Genomic DNA, 11,699 nt, shown 5'->3' with positions numbered 1-11,699 from the left:
ATTCCACCTGCCTTTTTTGCAGCAATGAACAAATTTTTATATGGAAATGTAAGGGAAATTTTTATTTGGAAATGTAAGGGGCTCTGAATAGCCAAAACAATCTTGGTTGGGGGGTGGGGTGGGGTGGGGTGGGGTGGGGGTGGGGGAACATCATAGAGCAGAAGCACTCATATTTGCTGATTTCAAAATGCAAATAAAGTTACAGTAATCAAAACAGTCTGGTCCTTGTATACATACATAAACCAACGGAATAAAACAGACTCCAGAAATAAAGCAGTATGTTTATGTGTAATTTTCAATTATGGTACAATGTCCATTTAAAAGGGGGAAACTATGAGTCTCTTCAATAAACGGTGCTGGGACAACTAGATCTTCACATGCAAAAGAATGAAGTTGGATCCATGTCCAAGTCCAGAATGAACTTGGAAGTTATATATGAAAATTAACTAAAAATGGATCAATGACCTAATGTTAGAACTAAAAATCACAAAACTTAGAAGAAAATACAGGAGTAACTTTCACCCAAATCACAATAAAAATTAAAAAAAATAATAAAATAATAATAGTAATAATACAGAAGTAATGTTTCAAGACCTAGTTTACAACAATGGATTACTGGATATGACACCAAATGCATGAGTAACAAAAAACAAAATAGATAAACTGGACTTTATCAAAATTAAAAACTTTAGTATATCATGAGACTTTATCAATAAAGTGAAGTCAATGGGAGAAAGTATTTGGGAACCATGCAACTGATAAGAGATTAATACTCAGAATATAAAAAGATCTCCTACAACTCAACAAAAAAGAGAAACAAACCCAATCCAAAAAACGAAAAAGGGCAAAACACTTAAATAGACATTTCACAAAAGAAGATGAACAACAAAACACATGCAAAGATGGTTAAAGTCATTAGTCATCTGGAAAATGCAAATCAAAAATCACAATGTGATATCATTTCACAGACATCAGAGTACCTATAATCAAAGAGTCAGATAAATAACAAGTGCTCATGAAGATACAGAAAAACTGGAATCCTCACTCCCTATTGGCAGGAATATGAAACAGTACAACCACTCTGGAAAACAATGTCTGCAGAAAGTTAAAAACAGTTACCATATGACCCAGCAGCTGTACTCTTAGGTAAATACCTAAAAAATGAAAACACATGTCTATACAAAAATTTGTACACAAATCTCCGAAGGATTATTCATGATGGTCAAAAAGTGAAACAATCCAAATGTCCATCAAGTGATAAATGGATAAATAAAATATGATACATCCATATGATGGAAAAGTACTTGGCATTAAAAAGGAATGAAGTCCTGTTACATGCTACAACATGGACAGACATTGAAAATATTATGCTAACTGAAAGCAGCTTACATACTGTATGATTCCAATTATAGAAACTGTACACAACAGGCAAATATATAAACTAAGGGGAAGGAAGAGGAGACTGGTAAAGGATATGGGGTGATGAAAATGATCTAAAATTGATCAGGTTGATTGCTGCACAACTCTACAAATATACCAAAAACCACTGAATTGTAAAGTTTGAAAGGATAAACTTTATGGTATATGAATGGTAACTCAATAAAACTGTTAGAAAAAATATACATAAAATAGTAAACAACTTTGGGAAGTCTTATGTTTAAGAACACTCAGTTTTATCCTCATTAACTGCAGTGTGAAACAGGAATATCTTCAAAGACTTCTGCTAGTTCCCTTCTGACGCTAAGGTAGGACATTCTGGTCCTTTGGACATTTTTATTTATCTCAAGCCTCACTCCAGAAGGGATTTAAAACATGTAAGATGTTCAAATACATACTATAGAATATTTTCATTTTTAAACTAGCACATTCACTTTGTCTAACAAATAAGACTTGTCAAAATTTGTGGTCAAAGTAAGGCTAGTATCAAATAAAACTTGTTTTTTGCTATTTGTTTTCTTTACGCTAATAACTAGATTTAAATTTCTCAAGCAGTACATTCAAGAGACAGTACAGATCCTCTTAATTACCTGCAGTAAGATTAAGTCCCCCAAATTTTATAGATTATGGGTGTGGTGGTTAAGTTTGTGTGTCAACTTAGCTGGGCCTGGTTGAGTGGCTGGGCAGCTGAATGCAGTTATTTCCCATAGTGAGAATGGTAATGAACTCCATGGTGGAATTTACCACAAGCAGCTGAGTACCTTTTTTGGGTATGTGATATACTTCCCATATATAAGAAACAGCTTTGGGAATGGTCTGTAGCTTACGACACGCTTGAACCCTGCATGTAGCTGAGTCGTTGTTCAGCAGCCTGCCATGCTCTGTCAATCTTGGGACTTTTAATGGACTTGAATGAATGGCCTGCTGCGTGGTTTGGTGACATTGGGACTGTGCCTTTTTACTTGTCAACCTTGGGCTTGTCAGTCTCAGCAGCCAGCAGCTGTCTGAGTGAAGAAAAGCATCTAGCTCCAGTGGGCCGGAAGCAGGAAGCAGAGCTGAAGCCCAAGGTTAAGGGGGCTTTAACCCAGCCCCTAGAGCCTGGAACTTTGAACTCGGACTTAAAGCCTCCAAAATCGAAAGAGAATAAACTCCTATTTGTTTGAGCCATCCCACTTGTAGTATATTCCTGTCGGTATTCCTGTCAGAGTGGCACTAGGTAACCAGAACAATGGGGAACAGGAACAAAAGTGTTCTTCAGACATACTCAAAAATAATGGGGGGAAGAAATACAGAAAGCTCTGGTAAAACGTATTAGAGTATACAGAGATACCTGATCCTCAAAAATCAGACCCTTCTACACAAAGCCCTTTCTTCATTACATATGATAATCCTTCCATACCCAATTTACACTTAACCTTTCCATTAAAACAGACCAACATCAGAAGGGCAACATTATTGCCATCTCCCCTAATCCCATTCTACCAGTCGGTAGTCCTTACCTGGTTCTGGGAGTGCAGACTGGGGGGTCAAACTGGGAATTTCTGGATCCTTTTCCATCTCCTCAACGCTGGCATTGGTTTTATCACAAACATTCAATCGTGGCCCAGCAGAATCTAAGCGTCCTGCACAATTAGGATCTGTCAGCGCATCTTCTAGAACATTTGTGGAAGTAGGAGGTCTATGCTCAGGTAGGTCATCCCCCTTTTGCACAGGTTCACCAGGAAGCAAGACCCCAAAGGCACCCTCAGTGTTTTCTTTTTCCCTAAATCTATTAGTGCGCTTACGAGGTTTAGTGCGCCTTTGGTTTAAACGCTGCCACCGCTTTTTAGGCACCACTTGATGTACACCATTGAGTTCATCATTCTCACTATTCATTTCAGAGTCTAGTTCTGGACCTTTTTTGTTTTCAAAAGACAGGACTTTTTCAGGAATTTTGTCAGGCTCAGACTGTTTGACCTTGTTATCAAAATTAACATCAGAAAAATGGGCACAGTCTTCTTTTGTTAAATGGCCCTTTAATTGAAGGAGTTCTTTACCAGGGTCTTCCCCTCCACTCCTTGAAGAGACATTCACTGAGCCTCCACACTCTCTGTCACCCTGAAGTGAAGCCTCAAGAGTCACACCTGGAAGCCGGTTCAGTTTTCTTTTGCGCTCTGTCTTTAAGGCTTTTCGGTTCACTATGTTCTTTCCCAACTGGGCTGAAAAACCATCTTGTAATTTAGGTGATGGCTTTGATCGCCCACAATTGCGCCTAGTGACACAGTTTGAACGACTTTTGCCAGAAGCAGAGAGGTCCCTTCTGTCAGACATTAAGCCAGGTAAGGAGGTAGACAACTCCCCAGACAGTGCAGAGTCACCCCTATTAGGGCTGGGATGGGCTGAGTCCTGAGTGCTATCTCCATTTTTTTCTGAATTGTGGGTGGAGCTTCCTGAAACCAAGACCTTAGAAGCCCCTGCAGGACTACTTGTAGAACAATCCCCAAGACCAGGACTCCGATAGGAGACCAAGTTTTGAGCAGTCATCAACCGTTGCTCCTTGGTCTTACTATCATGCATATCTTTCAACATCATTAGCAATGTGCTGAACTTGTAGTCTGGTTCAATAGGTATGTGATTCTGGCCCGAGGCAGAAGTAAAAAGTAATGGTTTTGATGGCTTTGATGTTCCAGAGTCACTGACATCCTCACTTAAGGATCTGTAAGACAGTTCCTTCAACTCGGACAGAACATGTTTCACCACTGCTGTTTCTATGTCACTAGAATCCCTGGTTTTCTCATGCATGTTGCTCAGTAGTTTTAGCCCATCTACTTTCCCAGTTTTGGAAATGCTGGCCAAAGGAGACCCTTTGGTATCAGAAGAGCAGCATTTCAAATTGCAGTCCTCATTTGTAATTGGAGGTTCTGCCACAACTGGATTTTCTTTGTGTTTGCACTTTATACTTCGAATCTTGGGCTGTTTGCTTTTTGAATGTAACAGAACTTGACTTGCAGTTCCACTCTTTATTAGTGAATTCTCACTGGAAATACTTGATGATGTGTTGAATTTTGGAGGGAGACTGTCATTTCTGAAATCTGATGGGGGGCTGCAGATAAGGGTGGACACCTTAACATCAGAGAGATTAACCTGAGATGCCTCAGTTCCAGGCTCTGCTGTCTTAGTACAATCCCTTAAGTGGTCTGTATGTGAGTTGATAATGAGGGACTTTTGCTTTGCTTTTATCCTAGAGTTTGTGGCGGAAAACCGAGAATACTTTATCTTTTCATTTTTTTGCATGGATAACATATTCTCTGTTCTATCAAAAGCATCTGTAATTTCAAGGACACTGTTATCAGACTCTGAACCATGATCTACAGGATCCAGATCACTGCTTCCATCATCAGAAGTGGTACAGATGCTAATGGAATCACTTCGTTTTTCCTCATCACCTGCTCCAATATAGCAGAGCTGCACTTTTGAACTGCAAACCAGACCTCTTTGGGGTTTCTTCCTCTCGCCAGAACGTTTAGAGATCAAGGTACCCTCAGGCAAGCCCAGTAAAGAGTCACAATTTGAAGTCTCAAATTCTTTCTTTGCAGTGTTTTTTCCACAAGAAGAAAAAAGGAAATTTCTCGGGGCAGTGTTGGACCCTGTGAGGCTGTTTGCTATCCTAGAAAGTTCATTAGAAGCTTGCTTATCCGATACATCCCCAGAAATAAAGTTTAGGCCAAGGTTTTCTGGAATCTTTCCCCTCTGTTCTTCTTTACGTGCTTCAAACTGCATGTGGTTCTTTTTCATACTAGTCCTTTTTGGATTATCAGAGCTCTTTCTGACTCGAGACTTAGCACACAGCTTTTCCTTCTCATCTGCAGAATGTTCAGAGTCAAAGGCCAGAGAATTTAAACAGCCATTAAGCAACAAATCATGTTCTGATTCAGGGTCATTTGAACAGTCCTCAAATGGCATGTCCTCCTCACTGTCCAGCTTGATCGAACTTCTGACACATTTTCGGTTCTTTGATCCTTTGGGAACATCATATTGTTCAGCAAGACCAACACTAGCTTCCCATTTACTTAAAATTTTCTGAGGAACCTTAAATTTAAAGGAGGGGGGGGAAAGAGTATCACTGATCAAAGAAATGGGAACAAGCACAAAGAGATGATCAGTAAACATCTCAATTCAAAAACATTTTCTAAGTTTTGCTGCATTTCTCCAAGGCCTCTTAATGGGACTGGGCTAGGTGATTATCACCCACAGTCTTCCCAGAACTTATCCAATAGGGATTTCCCAACATTACATCTACCCTTATGAGCTATCATTAGAGGAAGGATTGACCCCACAAACTCTCCATGCTCCCTGACTCTATAAGCACAAAGAAAGAGACCACAGCATAGATTAAAACTCAAAACATGACATTTGTAAATCATGGAAAATTCAGACCCTTCCTACTTAACCTTCCCCACCTTAGAATCAGGATTTATTTTCTTCCTGATTTATAAAAGGCAAGCATATCATCAGTTGCACAAAACAGAAAGTAAAAAGCTAAAGAAAATGAATATGTAAAAAATAGTAAAAGAGGAATCAACGGGTATAGACCTATCCCTGCGGGAGCTGAAATTTGAACCTCTGGTTACCACTAGACCCCTGGCTAATCAAGACTCTTAAATGTGATACATACAACTTGGATTATAATCATACTATCTCCTGGGCTTGGTCATGTATTTCAGATGTTTATAACAAATCACATATGCTCTTTCTTCGTGGTTTCCTCACATAATGAGGACACTGAGACTCTGTGAAATATATTTCCAGACTTCAGGCAATATATACTAGTTAAGGTTGTTACTACCAGTTAAGTGTTCACAAACACTTTAATGCTTGTGAAGGGATGTTCTGCAGAGTATATAAAAATTCAGGTCACTGGATAAAAGCAGAATCCTCTGAATAAGGCAATAAACTGACCATCTGGTTTATTTTACACACACTCTTTCTCTTTTTCTTACTTACTAATTCTCATGACTAATACCAGAATAAGTCAATTTTCCAAAATTTGAAAGCCCTAGAGAACTCTGAAAAGAGAGGTGGTAAATCTGCATAGCTAAAGGCTTGACACAAAAGCATTCTGACACTTGACCACTATCAACAAGCCAAAATATGAGAAACAATGAAATTAGTCTACTTCATCCTAACAGCAAGATACTAATTTTTTGGAGCACAACCTTATGACATATTGAGCATTTTATACTTATTTTTATAGGGTCACTATGAGTGAGCAGTGGATGGATGAGTTATTTCTAATCCTCACAGCAGATCTTCAAGGTAGATACTATTATACTGGTTTTAAAGAAGACACCAAGCCTCACTCAGAGTACTAAAGCTGTAAGTGTCATGGCAGGGCCTGCAAACTGCCTCTTAATTATCTTACTTATGATTTATTTAAAATAATCTAAAAGCATGTAAACACAAAGGAGTATGAAACAGCAACTATTTCTCTTTCTATAACTGACTATAAAAAAAAGTTAAAAGAAACTAAGCCACAATTCTACCAGATCAACTTTAACACAAACCATCAACAAAAGAAAGAAAAACAAAATATTCTTGATTAAAGTATAATCAGGTGAGAATCTGAAAGCCTAAAGATTGGAACAAAGGGGAAAAAAAAAACAAAAAAACACAACAACAACAAAGTCTTATCTTTCTTATTTTTAAGAGACATAATTACACCAGAAAGTAAGAAACAGAGTATTTCAGTGTGATGATCACCTTCCTCTTGCTTAAGATATCACCTGAGATGGCTGGCCGAACCATGTTGTACTACTACTTTTCAGAATAGCATGGCAGCGATAGATAAAAACTGAATATAAATATTTAGAAGACTAACATCACACAACTCTGATTCCCAGTTATTTTTCACAGATATCCTACTACCAGAGGAAATAGATTATATTCCAAAAATCTGATACTTCTTCCGTGCTTCCTCCTTGCACATCCATCTCTAAGAAGATAATTTAAGAGAGGACTGTTTTGTTTTTTACCTTATGCCTATAGCCTTTTTCTTTCTGCTTTCCTCTCCTCCTAAGCACAGGTAGTTCTTCAAACTGATGTCTGCCTTCAAACATGACGATTGCTTTTCCAGCCACCCAGGCTCTCTCCGAAGGGTCTCCAAAAGCCTCTACGTAGTACTGCCGATAGGGTCTCCGGTTGGAAACTAGATAAGGATAAGAACCAGTGCTATTACTTTTAAAAGATGAATGCTCATCATCAACAGAACTATACCACTGTTGCCATAGAAGCCTCTGATTACAAAATATCAGCATTTTAAAAAAATGTCTACAGAACAAGAAACCCCGAGGTAGGTTAGACACAAGGAAACTTTAAATATTCAATTCATGAAGAAAATGCTTAAAGTTTACGAAAAAATTCAATGGCTTAGTCCAGTGACATGCTAACTATGCCGATACAGTTAGAGGTTGATGAGCTTAATCACAAAGTAAATCAACAGAGCAGCCAACCTACCATCAGTCTATAAAATACTATAGCCTTACAGCCAGAAAATATACAGAATATGTACTAAGATGTAAGAACATAAATACAATAATCAAGCAAAATCTAAATATAGAAAGCCATGTTTAAACACATTTATGGAGTAACTACACTAAACCAGGCACTATGCTAAAGTGCTATACATGGATTCCTCACAACAACCCTAAGAAGAAATTATTTCCAGTAAAGTCCAATGAGTTCAGAGAAGGCAAATACGGAGAAAGATGGTAAAACACTGGCTTTCTAGAAAAAGTAGGATTTAATCCAGTATCAAAACAGGAAAAGTGGAATAAATAAATTACAACAGCATTAAAAACAAAAATTAATTAGTTTATTAATTAATTAGTTACTCTACTTTTTTTGGTTGTCTGAACTTCTAAAAGCAACACAAATCCCATCCAGAAAAGACTATTTATATAAAATTGAGGATAAAAATAAAGCTAGTTTTAGATAAGCTGTATACACACACAAAAAAACCTATCTAAAAGTTCTTAAACCTAACTTGAGAAGAAAATGAATCTCCCATAAAAAAACTCAACTAACACAGACTGAGCAGTTATACGCCAGCACTCTATAGGAGAGAAAAGATCTCACTGCCTACTGGGCATAAATAGATTATAATACAGCATGATAACTGCAGTAACATAAATACTCATTTTTTGAAAAGAATAATAAAAAGACATTAATTGGGTGAAGATTGGGACACCTGGGCAGAATTTTTCAAAGTAAACATTTTTGTTAGTGAGAGAATTCCAGAATGAGGGCCAAGAACTCTCAAAGGCATGAATGAATAAAAAAAAAAAATGGAATAAGCCATGAACTACAAATATTGTATCGCATGTTGTTGATGTTGTTGTTGTTATGTGCCCTCATGTTGGTCCCGACTCACGGCAACCCCTCCGTGTGTTCCGAGGTGGTATCACTACAGAAATAGATTGCCCAATCTTCCTTCCTAGGAGTGGCTGGTGGGTTTGAACCACAAGCCTTCTGGTTAGCAATCAAGTGCCCTAGGCACTACGATGCCAGTTGTTGTTGTTGTGGTGTTGTTGTTGTTATGTGCCGTCGAGTCAGATCCGACTCATAGCGACCCCTCTTTAGGTTTCCGAGGAAGTTTTCTACAGAAGTAGATTGCCCAACCTTCCTTCCGAGGAGTGGCAGGTGGATTTGAACCACCAGCTTTTTGGTTAGCAGTGAAGTGCCTTACGCACTATGCTACCAGAGCTCCTCTACGCTACCAGAGCTCCGACTATATTATATAATAGAAAGAAAAGGAAACTAAGCAAGGGCCAGGTTGAGAAAAACAAGAAAGCCACCTTAAGAGCTCAGGCATTATCCTGCTGGCAATAAGTAGTCTCATTTAAACTGGAGACTCACAGGCTTGTTGGTGTTGTTGCTATTTTATTGAGGTGAAAAAATATATATTAAAAAATGTGCCATTTAAACCACTTTTAAATGTACAATTCAGCAATATTAATTCCATTCACCATGTTATGCAACCATCCCTACTATTTCCAAAGATTTCCATCACCCCCAACAGAAACTTAGTATATCTTCAGCAATAACTCCCCATTTCTTTGCTACCAGACCACGGTAATCACTAACAAATATTTGTCTCTCTGCTTTTATCGATTCAACATATTTCATATCAATGAGATAAACATTTGTTTCTAACTTATTTCACTCAGCATAAAAGAACACATATTGTAGTATGATTCTATTTATAAGTGATGTCCAGAATAGGAAAATTTAGAGACAAAACTACATTAATGGTGGCCTAGAGCAAGTTAGTTTAAAGGTTTAGGAAGTGGTGACAGTGGAAGGAAGTGGATAACTAACAGGTTTAGGGTTTTTTTTTTTTAAGGTAATAAAAGTAAAACTGTTCATGATAGTTAAAGAATTCTCTGAAAGTACCAAAAAAAAACACCTGTTAAACTGTATACATTAAATAGATGAATAGATAGTATGTGAATAAGATCTCAATAAAACCAAAAAAACCCACTACCATCAAGTTGGTTCTGACTTATAGCAACCCTTTATGACAGGTAGAATTGCCCCCATAGGTTTTCTAAGGATATAAATCTTTACATATGCAGATTGCCTCATCTTTCTCCTGTAGAGCTGCTGGTGGGTTCAAATTGTCTTAGCAACCAAGTGCTTTAACCACTTTGCCACCAGAACTCCTTATAGCTCAATAAAGTTGTTTAATAAAAAAGGACTTGATGATTGGTATAAGGAACAAAAACGAAGATATGGATGACTTCTGGGTATTTTGTTTGGGTAACTAAGTGGTAATTTGTTGATGATAAAAAAAAAATTGAGGATAAAAATGAAGTTAGTTTTAGATAAGCTGAAGCTCAAGGGCCTAAATGACATCTTGGTGAAAAACTTTCAAATAGAGAGCTAACTATGCAGATCTGAGGGAGCTCTGGTAGCATAGTGCCTAAGGTACTTGATTGCTAACCAGAAGGCTGGCGGTTCAAATCCACCAGTCACTCCTCGGAAGGAAGATGGGGCAATCTACTTCCATAGTGATACTGCCTCAGAAACCCAACGAGGGGTCGCTATGAGTCGGGTCCGACTTGATGGCATATAACAACAACGACAGTAACATGGGAATAATGAAAATGCCATGCAAGAAGGAAGAGGGCAGTTCAAAAGAAATAAAAGAATTACCAATACTTAACGGCAAAGTAAATAGCAGGATTCAGCAAAGGATAATGAAAAGACATGGGGGGGGGGGGAGAATTACAATATCAACAGAATCACAAAAGTCAGGAAGGACATGGTTACTCTAAGGTAGTGGGAGTAGAGCATTTACCTGTACCAAATGCCCCCCAAAATTAAAAATTAGCATCCATTGAATTACAAGGTCATCGAAATGGCCCTGCTGAGAACTAACTTAAAAGAATAAAAGCAGAGAATGCCAGTTTTCAGTGAATTCAAAAGTTGGTGGCCTATCTGAAAGTAGAGATGGTCAATGATTCCTACAAGCTGGGTTATGAAGTGAAGGTAAAAAAGTTATGTGTAGGGCTCTTCGGACAATGCTGCTGTAAAGTATAAAGTCGATTCCAACTTACAATGATCCTACAGGACAGAGCAGAATACACTATAGGATTTATAAGATGCAGTCTTTAATGGAGTAGACTTTCACATCTTTCTCCCACAGTCTAGTGGGTTCAAACCACCAACCTTTTGGTTACCAGCCAAACACTTAACCACTGCACCATGAGGGCTTCTTCTTATAACAGTAAGCATTAAGTACATGCAAATATTAGTTCCTTTAAGTCCTATGGTATAGTAACTAAAGGCATTTGACTGCTAACCACAAGGCCCACGGTTGAAACCCTCCAGCCACTCCACTGAAGAAAGATTAGGCAATCAACTTTCGTAGTGATACCACCACGAAAACCCAAAGAGGGGTCGCTATGAGTCAGATCCGACTCGACAGCACTGAGTTTGGTTTGGTTTTGGTTGTAAGTCCTTTAGAGGGCCCTGGGTGATGTAAACGGTTAAGGGCTGGGCTGCTAATGGAAACATTGAAGGTTTGAATCCACCCAGAAGCTCAGAAAAAGGCCTAATTATCTACTTCTGAAAACAGAGCCATTAAACACCCTACAAAGGGCTCGGGACCATAGTCAAAGGGGACAGCAAGCTCAATTGGCATAACATACTACACAAAACATTGTTCCACCTCCTACTTTGGTGAGTAGCGACTGGGATATTAAAAGCTTGCAAACTGCCAT

The 11,699-nt window shown here is 38.3% G+C and overlaps 1 protein-coding gene across 1 annotated transcript in view; it reads right to left on the bottom strand.

The window, feature by feature from the left end:
* Positions 1-11,699, bottom strand: part of NSD1 (nuclear receptor binding SET domain protein 1) — a 252,169-nt gene that overhangs the window by 116,406 nt on the left and 124,064 nt on the right. The window contains exons 3-4 of the mRNA XM_007952943.2: positions 7,449-7,621; positions 2,937-5,505 (exon numbers count right to left, since the gene is read on the bottom strand). Of these exons, the coding sequence (XP_007951134.1) occupies positions 2,937-5,505; positions 7,449-7,621 (2,742 nt within the window). The remainder of the gene's footprint in view (positions 1-2,936; positions 5,506-7,448; positions 7,622-11,699) is intronic.

Source organism: Orycteropus afer, unplaced genomic scaffold (genome assembly GCF_000298275.1).
Source record: "Orycteropus afer afer isolate SDZICR_OR568_19922 unplaced genomic scaffold, OryAfe1.0 scaffold00366, whole genome shotgun sequence".
NCBI lineage: Eukaryota > Metazoa > Chordata > Mammalia > Tubulidentata > Orycteropodidae > Orycteropus > Orycteropus afer.
The sequence above is the reverse complement of the archived record's forward strand: the minus strand, read 5'-3'. Positions and strand labels throughout refer to the sequence as shown.